Here is a 16,812-nt window from a genome sequence, read left to right as displayed (position 1 = left end):
TAATTTTTATTTCCTTTAATTTTTAGTCATGTAACTAATACTTATTAAACTTATTTTAGCATGATTTAATACTTTTAAATTATGATCATTTTCATTATGACTTGTTAATTTGCAATATCTGTTTTACGCGATTTCATTATTATTAATATTTTTTGTTGGATATTTTAGTATCAATACTCATATAATATTGTGTGTTATTTTCTTAAGAAACACCTTAGATAGTTATATTTTGGTAGGACTAAAGAAATATTTGAAGTATAAGTAAATTATATGTTTGTATGAATACTTTTCCAGAAAAACCCGAAATTGAAAACCCAAGTTTTATTGGTTTGGTTTGGTTTATAGATTTAACAATCCGACACAAATGGTTTGGTTTGATATTTGAAAAACCCGAACTAACCCGGCCATGTACACCCCTAATCTAGGTATAATACTTGAGGGTGAAGCGGTTTTTTTATAAAGGCAAATTCATATTTAGAATTTGATTTTGAGACGTATAGAGTATTTATCACTTTATCGAAATGCTAGATGTTACTACGAGTTAAGATAGGTGTATTATAATTATATATGTTGCTCAACAATGTTAATTAGGATGACACATTAAGTGGAGCAGACTCCTCTGTTGACATATCAACCAAAGAGAACATGGACAAATTGGTTGAAATTGGGACAAATTTATTGAAGAAATCAGTTCCAAGGGTAAATTTGAAGGCAGGTCTATTTGAACAATTAGGCACAACTGGTGGCACAAATGAAGAAGCTTTGAAAGAGTAATATTATTCAACTCTCTTGTGAATATTATTAATCAATGTATATTTTTTATTGATTATTGAATTGAACATATTGTTTTTGTCAGGTTTACAAAGTTGCTTTCCGAAGAAAAAAAATTCAGGAATCTCAAAGTACCTACTACAAATAAATTGTAGAGGCGAAATCATGATTTGGTATAAATGAATCCTAGATTTTATGAATTTGAAATAGTATTTGTAATTCAATTTATGTATTCTAGCTTTTGATTGTTGGACCGATGTAATAATATTCAATAGTGTGTTATGCAAAAAATTTGTTACTTGCTTGATTATTTTGTAAGGGCAAAAAGCATCAACTTTATACATCTTAAGTAACTAGTGATCATTTCTTACTTATAAATTTCAAAAATATAATGTTTCAAGAAAATATTCATTATTTGTTCTAATAAATTGCGTGAATAAATATATTCAACAAAAATGTTTGTAAACTAGAGGAAATGGCCCGTGACACGGGCCCAATATTATAAATAAGGGAAGATTGTATAAAATAACAAATTATTAATTCAAATTAAACGCTATAACCAAAGTTTCATTTAATTATAATCCATAACAAACACAAGCCATTCGCCTCTCTCCCTATAAATCTCGCTCGCCACTCTCTCTGATCTCGCTCGCCACTCTCCCTCGCCTCTCTCACCACTCTCCCCCGCCTCTCTCACTTTATACAAACACAAATGTATAAATTGCGTTTGTGTTTGTATAAAGTGAGAGAAAACTGTATATACAAATACAATACATATATTTTTCGTCTTATACACTTATAATTATACAAATACAGATCTTACCCTGCCAGTTCTCTGTTGTCTTTCTCTCTTTCTCGCTTTATACAAACACAAATTACAATGTATAACTTGTGTTGTATAAAGCGAGAGAGAGAGAGATTTGATATACAAATGTTTTATTTCGATTCAATTGAATATAAATTCAATTTTTTATGCAGATATACAAACATAAAGAACATATACATATACAAACACAATTTTAATAGACATAGACGTCCGATTTTTGTAACCTCATATATGACATACAATCACAAATTTCAAGAGTTCTGGGATCCTACTAGCTCAGCTGGTTGGCTACCTGAATTTTCACCTCGTTGATGAGACTTAGATTCCCGAGTTTAATTATTAATATAGGAATTGGATGGTGAGGATGCAAGGCTTGCAGATTACTTTGATATAATAGCAGGAACAAGTACTGGTGGCCTTGTTACAGCCATGTTAGCAGCTCCAAACAAAGACAAACGTCCTATGTTTGCTGCTAAAGACATAAAGCCATTTTATATTGAGCATGGTCCTAAGATATTTCCACAAAAAGGGTAAATAATATTAAATTCTTGTTTAAGTACTAATTATAAATTATCTTAATTAGACTGATAATTACTTTAATTAAACAATTTCACAGGATGTTATTTTTTGGATCAATAGTGAAGACATTGAAGTCTTTAATTGGACCAAAGTATAATGGGAAGTATCTTCATCAAGTCATAAAGGAGAAATTAGGGGAGACTTATTTACATGAGACTTTGACTAATGTGGTTATTCCAACTTTTGATATCAAGTATCTACAACCAACAATTTTCTCCACTTTTGAGGGTTTTTTTTTAAAGTTTATGTGAGTTAATAATATTTTTGCCTAATTCTTCAAAAGCACCAATTTAATTTCCCTTCTTACATGACAATAATAATGACCAAGAAATGAATTTTAGTAATAATAATTGTGGTTTGTTATCAAGGTATATATATGCTTTAATTTAAGGAGTCAGTTTGATGAGAGGTATAAGGTATAATAATCTCGGGATAAAATGTAAGAGTGTTTTATCATATGCTTAGTTGGAGGTATTAGATCGATAGTCCTTAGATTATTTATCCAAACATTTATATCATATAATGGATAAGTTATCTCATTTACGGACGGAATAACCTTACTGCAAGCTAGATAACTTATTTGAGGATGATTAATCCTAGAATATATAACTTGCTCCCAATTACGATACTTCATACAAATTTATCATTTTTTACTAAACCATCAATTGACGAGTTATTTTGGGCATAGTAAATTACATATCCAAAAAATTGGGACAATATGGCCCAAAAAGAAGATATCAAAACTTAGAAAAAAGTTTGTATTTTTTTTTGTTGGGATTGATTTGTTTTGATATAGTCATGATGGAAAGTAAAAGCTAATACTATATAAGTTTAATTTAATGATCAAATACTTATCGACGAACATAAGTTGGATGATGACGATTCTATATTGTTTATTAATTTGACATATAATTTTAACCTGTTCAAATTCAACAGGTGAGAGAAAAATCATTAATGGATGCTAAGCTTTCAGATATATGCATTAGCACATCTGCTGCTCCAACTTATCTTCCTGCACATTATTTCAAGACTCAAGACAAAGATGACAATTTCCATGAGTTCAATCTTGTTGATGGTGGAGTCGCAGCTAATAATCCAGTACGTACATTACTACAATTTGACCCACTCTCATTTCTCTAAAACTAGTATAATTTGGTCCACTCCGCATCAATCTTTATTAGAAATTAAGATGTATAATTGAACATAAATTAATTTAAATATCTAAATACAATATTCTAATAAATTGAGGAAACTAACTACGTTAAGTCTTAGTTTTTCTAACTTTTTTTTTATTCGTACACATTTACAACCTACTCATATCCAATCCATTAATTGTATACGATGAGGGTAAATTAATACTTAGGATGTATGGGTCTATGTGGAGGTGAGAGTTGTTTGGTGCTTATGTGGCATCGACGTGGCGTCCATGTGGCGTTCACGTGGCGTCCACATGGCACTTAACACATCTCTGTTAATAGTAAGGGTATTTGTGACCCAATACTTTAACGGAAGGGTATTTTTGAGCCAGAATATAATTTAAGGGTATATGTGAGCTATTTCCGATAGTTCAGGGGTATTTTTGAGCCTTTTCCGTAAAAGAAAAACGTGGGACAATATATAGTGGGCTAGTGGCCATCAGCATGTCCCCCTCCAAAACAAAATAAGGACCTATCCATACAGCTTGCACCATATAAAACAAAATACTAAACCTCTCAAATCACCACTTACGCTTATTATAAATAATATAATAATCATGTTTTAAGCAATCTAGTAACACTATTAATGTATGAAAGTTGGCAAACTCTTTGATGATTACATCAATTTTTAGCCAGAAATTTCAGATTCAAGTCCTAATGCTCATGGGTATAAAAAAAATTCTAAATTCGAAATAATTAAAATTAAAAATATTATGGTTGTTAAATAGCTAGCTAGTTCCATTTGTCCAATAAAAAAATATCCTAGAATTGAGAAAATTAAAAGGATATTCAACTAATAGTAATATGGAGAAATATAATTGATGAAGTCTCAAACTTGTGGACCACGCCAAAGGATGTGTTGTAGTGGAGGAGACTGCTCCTCTCTTAATTAGAGATCTCGAGTTCAGGTCCTTGATATAAAAAAAATTTTGATAGGCTAGCGCTACCCTTCGAAAAAAGGCCCTATCCAATACAAATCCAAATTAATTAGACTTCAATACAGATATTGTCAGATCGGGTGAGAAAAAAGGTCTCAATTTGTGGTCAAGTTGGTGCCTGATCCTTTTCTTACAGGTCATAAATATTTTCCTAGTCACATTCCATTGACTTTTCAAAACAAAATAAAATAATAAAATATTGATCTCCAAAAAAATATCTTGGATTGCTCTTAACATTATTGAGGTCTATAAATTGATAATTTAACCTTGCTGAAAATCAATTAATTATTTTCTTATACTCAAAAAAATGTCATCATCTGGTTCATTAGAATTGCAACCTCCAATTAATGGTAAATTCATCACAATTCTCAGCATCGATGGAGGTGGCATTAGAGGATTAATTCCAGCAACTATTCTTGAATATCTTGAATCTCAACTCCAGGTAATCGCATAAACTTCTCTATCCTCATTCAAATTTTAACTTATTCAACTGAACTCAATATTTCATTCTCTACGTTTTAATTTCTATAGGAATTAGACGGTGAGGATGCTAGGCTCGCAGATTACTTCGATATAATTACAGGAACAAGCACGGGTGGCCTTGTTACCGCTATGCTAACAGCTCCAAACAAAGACAATCGTCCTCTATTTGCTGCTAAGGATATAAAGCCCTTCTATCTTGAACATGGTCCTAAGATATTCCCACAAAATAATATGTAAATTTTCTAATTGAATTATTTTTTCTTCTTGTGAAAAATAATTAAGCACTATTAATATTATTGTTTTTTTTTCATTTTATATAGGATACTGATTGGATCAATAATAAAGGGATGGACATTTCTAACAGGACCAAAGTATAATGGGAAGTATCTTCATCAAGTCATAAAAGAGAAATTAGGGGAGACTAAATTGCATGAAACTTTGACTAATGTTGTTATTCCAACTTTTGATATCAAGAATATACAACCTACAATTTTCTCTACTTTTGAGGTCCCTTTCTCCACTAATTTTCCTTAATTTTTAATTAGAGGTCTCAAATTAGTTTGACCCGTTTAATCTGTTTAACAGGCGAAAAAACATTCAATAATGAATGCTAAGCTTTCCGATATATGCATCGGCACATCTGCTGCTCCAACATATCTTCCAGCACATAATTTTCAGACCCAAAACGAAGATGGCAAATTTCATGAGTTCAATCTTATTGATGGTGCTATCGCAGCTAACAATCCGGTATTAAATAATTTAATCTATTTTATGTCACATTAAAATAACTGAACTTTACTTACTATGTATATATAATGATGAACTCACTAAACTTTACCAATTGAATACTATGTTTTGTATTAAATTAAACGTCATATAAAGTTACTAAATCTTACGCACTATAATGACAGCATCTATTCATCAAGATGACTTTACTGTTATAGTAAGTAAAGTTTGTGAAATTAACTCGAAATTTATATGATGTGGTTGGCTTTTGCAGACCTTTATTGCTATAAGTGAAGTGACCAAACAAATATGCGAACAAAACCCATATTTCAAAAATTTCGACGAAATGACGCCCACTAATTATGGGAAATTTTTGGTTATCTCCATTGGGACTGGATCAGCAAAATTGGAACATAAATATGATGCTAAAATTGCATCAAATTGGGGTATTTTTGGATGGCTAACTGGTGGAGGCTCAAATCCAATTATTGATGCATTTGCTGATGCGAGTGATGATATGGTTGATTATCATATTTCTGTTGTTTTTCAATCTATCTCTTCTCAAAAACAATATCTTCGGATTCAGGTACTATATATTCCACTCCTAAATATTCTTTCAATTTTAAAAATATAACAAACTTTCCCTTTTTAGTTTATTTTTAAAAAAAAGATCCTTTCAATTTTTTTAGCAACACTTTAATTTCAGTTTTCTAGGCGACATGTTTAATGCCACAAGATTAAAGAGTATTTTGGTACATTTGACATAACTTTAATTTAGGACCACAAGATTGAAACGTTTCTTTATTTTCTTAAATTTTGTGTCAAGTCAAACTAAATCATTCTTTTTGAAACGGAGAGAGTATCAAATGTGCTTGATCAGAAACAATAAGGACCAAAATCAAAATTTGTTAATATTTGAGGGATTAAAAGTGCTAATTTCCTAATTGAAATTGTTTCTAAATATTTGAAGTTATTGAAAAAGAAACATTTTAAACGAAGCCTTGTTATTTCGATTACTCGAGTATTCGTCAAATGAGAAATTCAAGAAGAGATAAATGATAGCTTAGAAATATGCTCTTATGATCTAGGTATAATACTTGAGGGTGAAGCGGTTTTTTTATAAAGGCAAATTCATATTCAGAATTTGATTTTGAGACGTATAGAGTATCTATCACTTTATTGAAATGCTAGATATTACTACGAGTTAAGATAGGTGTATTCTTATAATTATATATGTTGCTCAACAATGTTAATTAGGATGACACATTAAGTGGAGCAGACTCCTCTGTTGACATATCAACCAAAGAGAACATGGACAAATTGGTTGAAATTGGGACAAATTTATTGAAGAAACCAGTTTCAAGGGTAAATTTGAAGACAGGTCTATTTGAACAATTAGACACAGGTGGCACAAATGAAGAAGCTTTGAAAAGGTAATATTATTTAACTCTCCTTTGAATATTATTAATCTATATATTATGCTATATTAATTATTGAATTGCCTTATTATTTTTCAGGTTTGCAAAGTTGCTTTCTGAAGAAAAAAGAATTAGGAATTCCAAACCACCTCCTAAAGATAAATCGTAGAGGCAAAATTGTGATTTGGTATTATATGAATCCTAGATTTTATAATTTTGAAATAGTATTTGCAATTCAATTTTTGTATTCTAGCTTTTGATTGTTGGACCAATGTAATAATATTCAATAGAGTGTTATGAAAAAATATTTAATAATAGATGAAAATATGTAAAATTATTGTTACATGCTTGGTTATTTTGTAAGGGCAAAAAGGATCAAAGTTTCTTGGCTTTTTTATGGAGTACCATCCAAGCTAGAGCCAAATTTAATAAAGAGGCTTTTTACTTTTTTTTTTTTTTTTCCACCCGGTGTTTGGAGCCCACATTGGAGCTCCGACTAAATTCGGACCGCGCACTGCAGAGCCTATTCGGGGGTGACGCTCCCAAACAGGATTTTCTCCATACCCAAGGCTCAAACCTGAAACCTTAGATTAAGGGTGAAGCACTCCCACCAATGCACCACAACCAATGATGGTGGTTTTTACTTATTTAAGAAGAAATTATACTAACTTGATTTATGTTGTCAGAATTATTGCTTATATATATATATATATATAAGAAATTTCTAAATAATAAAATTTTATAATAAATAAAAATAATAATAACTGACATCTCTAAAGTATAAGAAAGTTATTACTAATAGATTATATCTCTTAAGTAATTAGTGATCATTTCTTCTTTACAAATTTCAAAAAATAATGTTTCGAAAAAATATTCATTATTTGTTCTACTCCCTTCGTCTCATTTTATGTGGCACTTTTTAGATTTCGATATTCAAATAAGTTTATCTTTGACGTAAGTTTTTCATAGATCTTTTAAACATTTTGAATTATCAATTATTGTGACTTATAGTACTTTTTACGTAGTTTACAAATATATAAATTTCATTTCAAAAAAATTGAAGATTCCGTACGCTAATTCCGGATCAAACTTAAACTGTTTGACTTTTGAAAAATAAAAAATATCACATAAATTAGGACAAAGGGAGTAATAAATTGCATGAATAAATATATTCAACAAAAATGTTTATCTACTCTATTAAATTTCACAAAAATAAATACTTAAAAACTTCTTATCTATAACTTCAATGTACTTTTTGAAAATTATATTTTAGTACAACTAGTTAAGAATATACCTATAAAGGGCATAAATGTAGAATTTCTATAAAACAATGGTATAATTATCCGATTTTAAAATATAAGGATGTATTCTTTTTTTTTTTTCTTTTTTTTTTGGGTAACATTGTAAAATTACCATTGACAACCAAGAACAAATACACGCTAAGAGCACCTCGTCCATCACCAATAGTGATGATCCTCAGGAGGCAGAAAAACAAAACATATAACTAATTATAAATTTTTTACCAAAAAATCCTACTCCTATGAGCATTTTTTGAACACTTGAAAAACTCTATCCAGTTTGATTAGCTTCATAACTTCACTTTTTTGTATCACAACACCTTTGTATAGTCTCTAGTTCCTCGCCCTCCATGTGTGATATATTAATCCTCCCATAATAGCTGCCATTATTTCCTTCTTGAATTTCTTCCAATGCCTTCTCCATAACCTGTTAATGTTAAGACCTCCATATTTCTTTGGTACACAAACTTTATCCCAAGCTATTAATGCTACCTTATTCCTGTCCCCCCAAAGATACTCCCTACATTTCTTATCAACCTCTATCCCCAGAAACTATGAATGCTAAAATCACCTCTGCATAGGACAATTGCCTTGCATAAGTAGTCTTGATTCTCTATTAATGCTTGACATTCCTTCCATCTTGCTCCACCTCTTTGAAGGTAAGGGCAACCCCAACTATCTTATAAGGGAAATTATTATAGGGTGTATTCTTTATTGCGTCAAATTATAGGGTATTTAGTGTAGTTATACAAAGTATAGGGGTCTCAGTGCAATAACTATTTTACACTATTTAAATTCCCAACTTCTCCTCTCAGATCAAAGAAATTTACAGTCGCTCGCAGTAGTCTTGTTCTCTAAGAAATCCAAAAAGCAAAGCAAAACCCAATCGGAGAGCATGTCTGGAATGGAAAGATTGCAGCGGATGTTCGCCGGAGCTGGTGGCGCGTTGGGACACCCGCCACCGGACTCTCCAACTCTGGACTCTTCTGAGCAAGTCTACATCTCTTCTCTTGCCCTCCTAAAGATGCTTAAACACGGTAACTTAGGGTTTTTCCCCCAACTATCTTCGCTCTTTATACACTTGTTATCCGGATCTAGCTGCATATATATACTTATCCGTGTTATTGCTTTTAGGTATACATGTGTGAAGAAATTCTAAAATTGAGATGTAGCTTTATCGAGCCTGCGGAGTTTAAATTTTAGATTAGTTTCTCTCTCTGTGTGTAGGTGTTGTGTAATTAGGGTTTTTTTTGTGATGTTAATGTGCAGGGAGGGCTGGAGTTCCTATGGAGGTGATGGGATTGATGTTAGGGGATTTCGTCGATGAGTATACAGTGCGTGTAGTGGATGTGTTTGCAATGCCTCAGAGTGGTACTGGTGTGAGTGTTGAAGCTGTTGATCATGTTTTTCAGACCAATATGCTTGACATGCTCAAGCAAACTGGGAGGTAATCACTGTTTGCTATTGATATCATACAGGATTAGTTGTAGTTTAAAGGTTCTTCCTTTAGCTGGGTAATATTTTTTTTCCCCTATGGTTTATCATATGTTTATAGTTGCCTAGCAAATTGACAAGTGAAACATGTTTTCCAGGTATATTAATTTGGGTAAATTTGGGGGCTTTGAGCATTTTCTTTGTGTTTCTTTCTCATGTCAGTTGGTATGGCACTGTAAAAGGGATGCTTGATTGCGAATTAGAGAACTGAGCCTTTTCATGTTTTCTGTTCCAACTTTTGATGAGGTTAAACTTGGCATGGAAGGTTTCAATTTCTGGCTGCTGTTTGAACTATTTCCTTCATAAATGGGATTATGGGAATAAGATAGTGTTTGGCACCTAAATTGGAATGTTGTGACTTGTGTGAGATAGTATTCTGCTATGTTGCAATTTTTATGATTTGAAAAGAAAACTTTGTTTGCATTTCATTATGTTTTACAATTTCAGAGTCACTGCACTTGTAGACTTTGGTTTAACCCCTAAGTGTTCGCGGAAGAGTTATGGATCCTATCTATAAAAGTAGCTAAATATATACAAGACAAGATATTATGAAACTGCTGGCTGAATCTTTATGTCTACGTTAAAGTGAGACTCATTTGTTTAAAGAATATCTTTTGATCTTCATTTTTGCCTGGATAGATAATTTGTTGAGGTCTGTGTCAACATAAGAACCAGCTTTTATATGTGATCCTCGAGATAGAGTGCTAACTTTATTTGTGAATTGTTCTCTTTGAGCTTTGTGGTAAAGATCCTGGTGTGTTTTCTGAGAATATAGTGGTCAGGCTTTATCTTAATCAATTTTGTCTAGGGGGTGATTATTTGGAATAAGGTTCCTTGAGTTTTTGTTAAAACCAAACTTCAAAGCTTTTATTAGAATCAACCTTCAAAACTGCTGGTGTCACAAAGTTAAGGGGCTGTCCTATAAGAATTTAGGCATGATGAATTAGCAGGTAAGTGATAAGAAGATTAGGGTTAATCATGTACAATCTAGGAGTTGTCTACGGAAATTAGGAAACCTGGTAAATGATTGGAAACTAAATCAGTTTAGATGGCTTGCAACATGAGGTAGAAGATAAGGATATTTCATGAACCTATTCCTTGTTCTCATCTTCTAGTTGTGGAGTACTGTTGATTTCTATCGGTTGAGTTATCCTTTATGTTGTAATGTTGCCTAATCAACTTGTGTACTTATCTTCTTTGTGTTTTGACACTGAGGATGTGCCCTAAAATGCCACTTTGCTTTATGTTACAGACCTGAGATGGTTGTTGGTTGGTATCACTCACATCCTGGATTTGGCTGCTGGCTTTCTGGTGTTGACATCAATACTCAGCAGGTTATTCTTGTTTTTTTCCATTTTGATGGTTAGCTGGTTCCTAATGACATTTGAAATGTTCTATGTGAATCATGAGCTACTGAGTAAGAAATGTTCATGATACTGTGCGAATCCTTTTGTAGTTAATCCAATCATCCCGAGTTAAATGATTTTCTTTGATTAATATGGAATTGAGAAAAGCTTTATAAAAATGATGGAATTAAGAAACACAAGACTGATTTTTTTGTAGTATGAAACTTGACTAAGGTGGTGGGATGTGGCGTGGTAATACCATGCAAAGCTGTACTATTTGTTATCCCACCTTTTTGAAATGGCGGAGATCAATAGTTTTTTCATAAGGAGAAGGGTTACGTTCCTGGAGCCTGTATAAAAGTATTGGAAAGTGCTCTATGAAGATTTTATGCACTTTCATCCTTTTGAGTTAAGTGCTGAATTGGAACAGTTTCTTTTTATTTTAAAATCCATTCTTCCTTTTAGTTAGACACTAGTAGTTGTTTCGTGCAATAACCAAATAAGTTGAGATCACAATCCCATCCAGGTAGAGAGAGTTAGAGATGGGGTAGTGCCTAGTACTGTGTTTGGTAAACAAAGGCAGAATAGAGAGAGGGAGGGAAGAATGGAGGTTGATTACTTCTTCAGGGTTGAAAAGGGGAGAGAGTGTGTGTTAGAGGTAATTAGAAGATGTTGAAAGCTGCCCTTATCAGTTGTCTTCTGTCTCCACTCCCCACTTTGCTAGGGAGGTTTTTTTTCACTTCTCACGAGAAATTTAGCTTTTCATGAGAATGAGATCACATTGTTATTCTCACACACACACCATAAATAAATAAATGAGACCACAGTGGTATGGTTATCTTTTGCATTCTAGAGCTGTAATTTGTTGGGATCTCCATATGATAATTCTGCTCTCTATGATATAAATAGTAAGTCTGATTGGAAAGATACAGGTTGAACATTCTTTATGATAGACAAAATCCTCTGGACAGAGCATGATAGCATTCTGTATTGACTAGTGTTGGAGAATCATAGAAATGGACTGAAACAAAACTCTGTTTGTAGCAAAAATTAGAAGATAAGAAAATAAATACTTGTGGCAAAAGAGATGTCTCCCATCTCTCCCTCCCTTCTAGATAACAGATAAAGGGGATAGTGAGAAATAGAGTGAATAGTTTATACAGCTTTGCACTCTTGAGTAGTTGAGTGTTCAATTGCATTTTGGTAAAAGCAGATAAGCACATGAGCCTATCAGAATGTCGATTTGGTGTGTTTGGCATGGTCTTCATGTGAATTGCGCCAATACCTAGTGAATGTTCTATTTGACATGGTCTTCATGTGAAGTGTGCCAGTTACTAGCTATTTGACACGGTCTTCATGCGAAGTAGTAAGCCAATAACTAATGAATGTTCTATGGTGCAGAGTTTTGAAGCACTGAATCAACGAGCAGTGGCTGTGGTGGTGGATCCTATTCAGAGTGTTAAAGGGAAGGTGGTAATTGATGCCTTTCGCTTGATCAATCCCCAAACTATGATGCTTGGCCAAGAGCCACGACAGACAACATCAAATCTGGGACATCTGAACAAACCATCTATTCAAGTAAGTGACATTATTAATCTTTATATTGTCTTTGAAAGATGTTACTCCCTCTCCTCCCCACCCCCACACATCCAGTCTCAGTGTATGAGCGAAACCTCCTATTTTACTTCCTGATATTCAGCCGTTCGTTGGTGGTGATACTTCTAAATGGAACATCTACACGACCTCCACAAGTTATTTAGTAAAATAAAGTTCCACTAGTTTTAGAAAGTCTAGTTAGTTCATATTTTCCAATTTAAACCTGGTTTGCAGTAACCAATCTTCAACTTCTTTTATATGTCCAAATGTGTTTTGCGCAAACTTCGTTGATGGAGTACTTTCAGTTTCAATTTCTATTTCGGGTTCTAACAGATGCATCTTGCAGGCATTGATCCATGGTTTGAACAGACACTACTACTCAATAGCCATAAACTACAGAAAGAATGAACTTGAAGAGAAGATGCTACTGAATCTTCACAAGAAGAAATGGACAGATGGACTTGCTCTCCAGCGTTTTGATGCTCATTCCAAAACCAATGAGCAGACAGTTCAGGTAATCTATGTGTTTGCATGGTATTTAAATACAACAGCATTGTTACATCAAGTGCCAACTTTTTTTGATGATTATAAGTACACAGAATATGCTTGCTGATATGTTTTTCATCTCTGCCTCTCCCCGCGAGAAAAGAGAGAATAAAACAAGGAATAATGTCCTTGACATGCCGCGTGACGTTTTCAAATATTCTCTTGTGCAGGAGATGTTAAACCTTGCTGTCAAGTATAATAAAGCAGTGCAGCAGGAGGATGAGTTGTCCCCAGAAAAGCTAGCTATTGCAAATGTAGGAAGGCAAGATGCAAAGAAGCATCTTGAAGAACATGTCTCAAATTTGATGTCTTCAAACATTGTCCAGACATTGGGAACCATGCTCGACACTGTTGTCTTCTGAAGTTCATTTCTCCCAACTCTGGAAAAGTTGTGTTTTTAGTAGTGAAATAGGAACAATTCTTTCTGCTGTTTTTTTTCCTAAGAAAATGAGACCTAGTACTTTGTTTCTCTGTGATAGCAGCTGTTATACAATATGGTTATGTTATCTTAAGATGACTTCGGACGTAATAGTGTTTTATCTTCTTTACTGAACCATTTTCCTAATTCAGTGCCTCTCAATTTCAAGACTATTTTGTGGGAAGGAGGTACATGTCACTCCGTTGGGTATTTGTTATCTTTCACTACACCAAGGTCATTAGTCATAAATTTCTGAATATTACAAAAGATTTATAGTATCTTATTTGAATTACTCAAATTGCCTATAAACAAATATACAAATCAAAGAGAATCCTCCACATTTGGACTTTTCAACCTTTATGTATGTATAGGTAATAGGCCTACCGGAAAGAACAAATAATTTTATCTATATATATTCCTTTTGAATTAACAAACTTAAAAATCACAGGGTATAATCTACACGCAAGATGAAAGCGATGGAATTTATTTATTATTGCTGTATATACAGATTTGTCATGAAAACAACAGCCTAAAGCAACATCCACATCAACTTCTCAAGACCTAAACTCTTGATCACATGACAGTAACCTTATCGATTACACCAAGACAATCACTTTTCATTAATAAAAGTAGCCCAACATTTGACCAAATCAAGTGCTTTTTCACTATTAGGATTAAATATGTGAAAAACATGATCTTCCCCTTTAGTTTCAAATATTTCAACTTTTCCTTTCCACTGACTCTTCATCAAAGATTCATAGTACAATATTCCTCTGTCTCTCAGTATATCCAATTCTGCTACACAAACAAGAACTCTATCACAAGCCAATTCTTCAAGATTTGGTGCTTCATCAACAAAAGGATTGATTAAAGGGTCACTATTCCCTTTATTTGATGGACAAACAAATTCCCACCATTTATCTACCATTGATTTTCTCACTGAATCTTTAATCTCTATCCCAATTGGCTCTTCTCCCCAAAAATATGGACTAATCATAAGCATTCCAGTAAGCTTCATCCCTAAACCTTCATCTGCTCTTATTGCCATGAAGTGTGAAATATTAGCACCTGCACAAAGTTTATTTCACGTATGGTCAATGAACTTTATTCTATATAACAGTACAATACCCGTTGTGACGATAAACAAGCCTATTTTTTGTACCATAAAAATGACTTTATAAATTTACAAAGTTATTTATTGTCTCGTTGAATTGATTTACTCTAGTCGATGATCTTCCAAAAACAACTTATTTATATCTACCAGGTAGGAATAAAATTTGTATATACATACATCATCCTTCTCAGACCTTGATTACATTGAATATATTATTGTTGTTATAATATTATTATAATAGATAAAATTCAGAGATCTACACAAAATTAACGAGGAATTAAGATCTCTCGACCAAAATAACCTTTCTCAGATCTCTTATGTGTAAAAATAACGATTATAAGTGGCCTACAAAACCAAATAAACTCTTACCTGCACTGTCCCCTGCCAAGAAAACAGTATCAAAGTCAACAAACTCATTCAACCAAACTTCAGTCCCCTGTTTTGATTTATGTTGAGCCACCCATTGAAGAACAAACCAAGAATCATCATAAGCTGTTGGAAGAGGATGTTCTGGAGCTAATCTATAATCCACTGAGACAAGAACAACATTAGCACAAGACACAAACACATTAAGAGAATCATGGTACTTAGGATCACCAATAGAGGATATACAAAATGCTCCACCATGAAAATAAACTACTAAAGGAAGTTTTTTCGATTTTGTTGATGAATTAGGTCGATAAATTCTGGCAGAAATGCCGGATTTTGGATCTATCAAAACATCTTTGGATGTAACATTAGTTTGAGAGTCATAGGTTGCTGGTGTGAATTCAGTGCCTACAAGTCTTTTGATTGTTCCATTTTTGTACACTTGTACATATGGAAAAACATCATGCACAATTTCAAGATTGTTGGATGTGTCCATTTTTTTGTTTTGTTTTGGGGGAAAGTGATTTTTGGTAAAAACAATGGGAAGGAAGGAAGAAAAGAGTGGTGCTATACAAAAGCAAAAGACACCATTGATGGGTGGTTTTATATTGTGTGATTTGTGCCCATGACATATTAATTAAGTGGGGTCCATACTATCGTTGTTAGTGTGATAATTACTTCTTCATTTATGACTAGAAGTTTAACATTTGAATTTCATGTATCAACTTGCTTTTGGTCGATAACATTTAATTGTCGAATAAGAGTACTTAATATAAATTTAAATTAGTTAGACTTTAAAATAATATAACGAGAAGAAATAAAAAAGAAAAGTATAGTATCCTATCCATACTATTATTATTGCATTTGAATCATCCCTTTTTTTTATAATTTTTTTCCGTAATGTTCGGTTTAATTTTCACATATTTCAAATTATTTCATCAGATATTACTATTCCATAGGTTTCATTTATTATACGGTTGACACAGTCTTATTATTTAATTCGCTACAAAAACAGAATGATATATTCATATCTTATCTTGATTTAATGAGAAAGTCTTACAACAATATAAATAAAATAAATATTTAATAAGGGTAGATTAGATCCATTCTTTTGGAGTTCATCTTTTTTATGTGTACAAAATTATAATATTATAGTAAATTTGAATTCATAGCTTAAAAATAATTTTGTATGCCAAAATTTAAGGAAATTAGCAGAAAAATTTATCTAATATTTTTAGTCTCAGTTAAATCTTGAACCTTAAAATATCATATCCAGTTTTTATTCTACTTCATTGAGTACTGATTGCTACCATCGAGTAATTTATCCGTCAGAGCAAATGGTGTATAATTGAAGTAGACATGCCTAATTTTCATCATTTTTCTTGTTCTTATTTATCTACCAATGATAAAGTCATCCCACGAAAACAAAAGCGAAACTACGTGTAAATTATGAATTCGATAGAACTCAATTAATTTTAGTAAAATTATAATTTAAAATTTATAATCTAAAAATCTTGACTCCGCCTGAAGAAAATATCCTTTAAATCTCAACGGCTGGAGATAATGACATCTGAGAATAAATATCTGGATTTTTAAAATTCAATATCTTGACTTCAAAGGGATGATTTCATAAACCAATTGATTGTTGGGGTACATTAGACGATTCATTAGACAATTATTTTATTTTAAAAATA

General features: G+C 32.4%; 4 protein-coding genes across 4 annotated transcripts; 3 read left to right on the top strand and 1 right to left on the bottom strand.

Annotated features, from left to right (window-relative positions):
- The first annotated feature begins 645 nt into the window (after positions 1–645).
- Positions 646–3,316, top strand: LOC107061973 (patatin-like protein 2). The gene is made up of 5 exons (XM_015312057.1): positions 646–770; positions 857–902; positions 1,946–2,127; positions 2,214–2,404; positions 3,120–3,316. The coding sequence occupies exons 1-5, from the start codon at positions 646–648 to the stop codon at positions 3,314–3,316; spliced, it is 741 nt and encodes a 246-aa protein (XP_015167543.1).
- A 1,261-nt stretch (positions 3,317–4,577) lies between these two features.
- Positions 4,578–7,254, top strand: LOC102606222 (patatin-like protein 3). The gene is made up of 7 exons (XM_006354847.2): positions 4,578–4,752; positions 4,842–5,026; positions 5,114–5,300; positions 5,379–5,540; positions 5,794–6,105; positions 6,777–6,952; positions 7,037–7,254. Exons 1-7 carry the CDS (start codon positions 4,618–4,620, stop codon positions 7,104–7,106), a joined length of 1,227 nt encoding a protein of 408 aa, XP_006354909.1. The 5' UTR covers positions 4,578–4,617; the 3' UTR covers positions 7,107–7,254.
- Positions 7,255–9,044: 1,790 nt separating this feature from the next.
- Positions 9,045–13,782, top strand: LOC102605209 (26S proteasome non-ATPase regulatory subunit 14 homolog). The gene is made up of 6 exons (XM_006354844.2): positions 9,045–9,272; positions 9,505–9,682; positions 10,982–11,063; positions 12,477–12,653; positions 13,018–13,185; positions 13,388–13,782. Exons 1-6 carry the CDS (start codon positions 9,131–9,133, stop codon positions 13,577–13,579), a joined length of 939 nt encoding a protein of 312 aa, XP_006354906.1. The 5' UTR covers positions 9,045–9,130; the 3' UTR covers positions 13,580–13,782.
- A 310-nt stretch (positions 13,783–14,092) lies between these two features.
- On the bottom strand, positions 14,093–15,701 carry LOC102604874 (probable carboxylesterase 2). Its single transcript, XM_006354843.2, has 2 exons — positions 15,119–15,701; positions 14,093–14,703 (listed from the first exon to the last, which is right to left on the bottom strand). Exons 1-2 carry the CDS (start codon positions 15,612–15,614, stop codon positions 14,246–14,248), a joined length of 954 nt encoding a protein of 317 aa, XP_006354905.1. The 5' UTR covers positions 15,615–15,701; the 3' UTR covers positions 14,093–14,245.
- Positions 15,702–16,812: the final 1,111 nt, after the last annotated feature.

Source organism: Solanum tuberosum, unplaced genomic scaffold (assembly GCF_000226075.1).
Source record: "Solanum tuberosum cultivar DM 1-3 516 R44 unplaced genomic scaffold, SolTub_3.0 scf00184, whole genome shotgun sequence".
In the NCBI taxonomy this organism is placed as follows: domain Eukaryota; kingdom Viridiplantae; phylum Streptophyta; class Magnoliopsida; order Solanales; family Solanaceae; genus Solanum; species Solanum tuberosum.
The sequence above is the reverse complement of the archived record's forward strand: the minus strand, read 5'-3'. Positions and strand labels throughout refer to the sequence as shown.

Coding starts and splice junctions, on each gene's coding strand:
- LOC107061973 (XM_015312057.1), top strand. CDS start 646: ATGGACAAATTGGTTGAAATTGGGACAAATTTATTGAAGAAATCAGTT. Junction 771..856: donor AATGAAGAAGCTTTGAAAGA/GTAATATTATTC, acceptor TGTTTTTGTCAG/GTTTACAAAGTTGCTTTCCG. Junction 2,405..3,119: donor AATTTTCTCCACTTTTGAGG/GTTTTTTTTTAA, acceptor AACAGGTGAGAG/AAAAATCATTAATGGATGCT.
- LOC102604874 (XM_006354843.2), bottom strand. CDS start 15,614: ATGGACACATCCAACAATCTTGAAATTGTGCATGATGTTTTTCCATAT. Junction 14,704..15,118: donor CTTGGCAGGGGACAGTGCAG/GTAAGAGTTTAT, acceptor AACTTTGTGCAG/GTGCTAATATTTCACACTTC.
- LOC102606222 (XM_006354847.2), top strand. CDS start 4,618: ATGTCATCATCTGGTTCATTAGAATTGCAACCTCCAATTAATGGTAAA. Junction 4,753..4,841: donor ATCTTGAATCTCAACTCCAG/GTAATCGCATAA, acceptor TAATTTCTATAG/GAATTAGACGGTGAGGATGC. Junction 6,953..7,036: donor AATGAAGAAGCTTTGAAAAG/GTAATATTATTT, acceptor ATTATTTTTCAG/GTTTGCAAAGTTGCTTTCTG.
- LOC102605209 (XM_006354844.2), top strand. CDS start 9,131: ATGTCTGGAATGGAAAGATTGCAGCGGATGTTCGCCGGAGCTGGTGGC. Junction 9,683..10,981: donor ATGCTCAAGCAAACTGGGAG/GTAATCACTGTT, acceptor TTTATGTTACAG/ACCTGAGATGGTTGTTGGTT. Junction 11,064..12,476: donor TTGACATCAATACTCAGCAG/GTTATTCTTGTT, acceptor TCTATGGTGCAG/AGTTTTGAAGCACTGAATCA.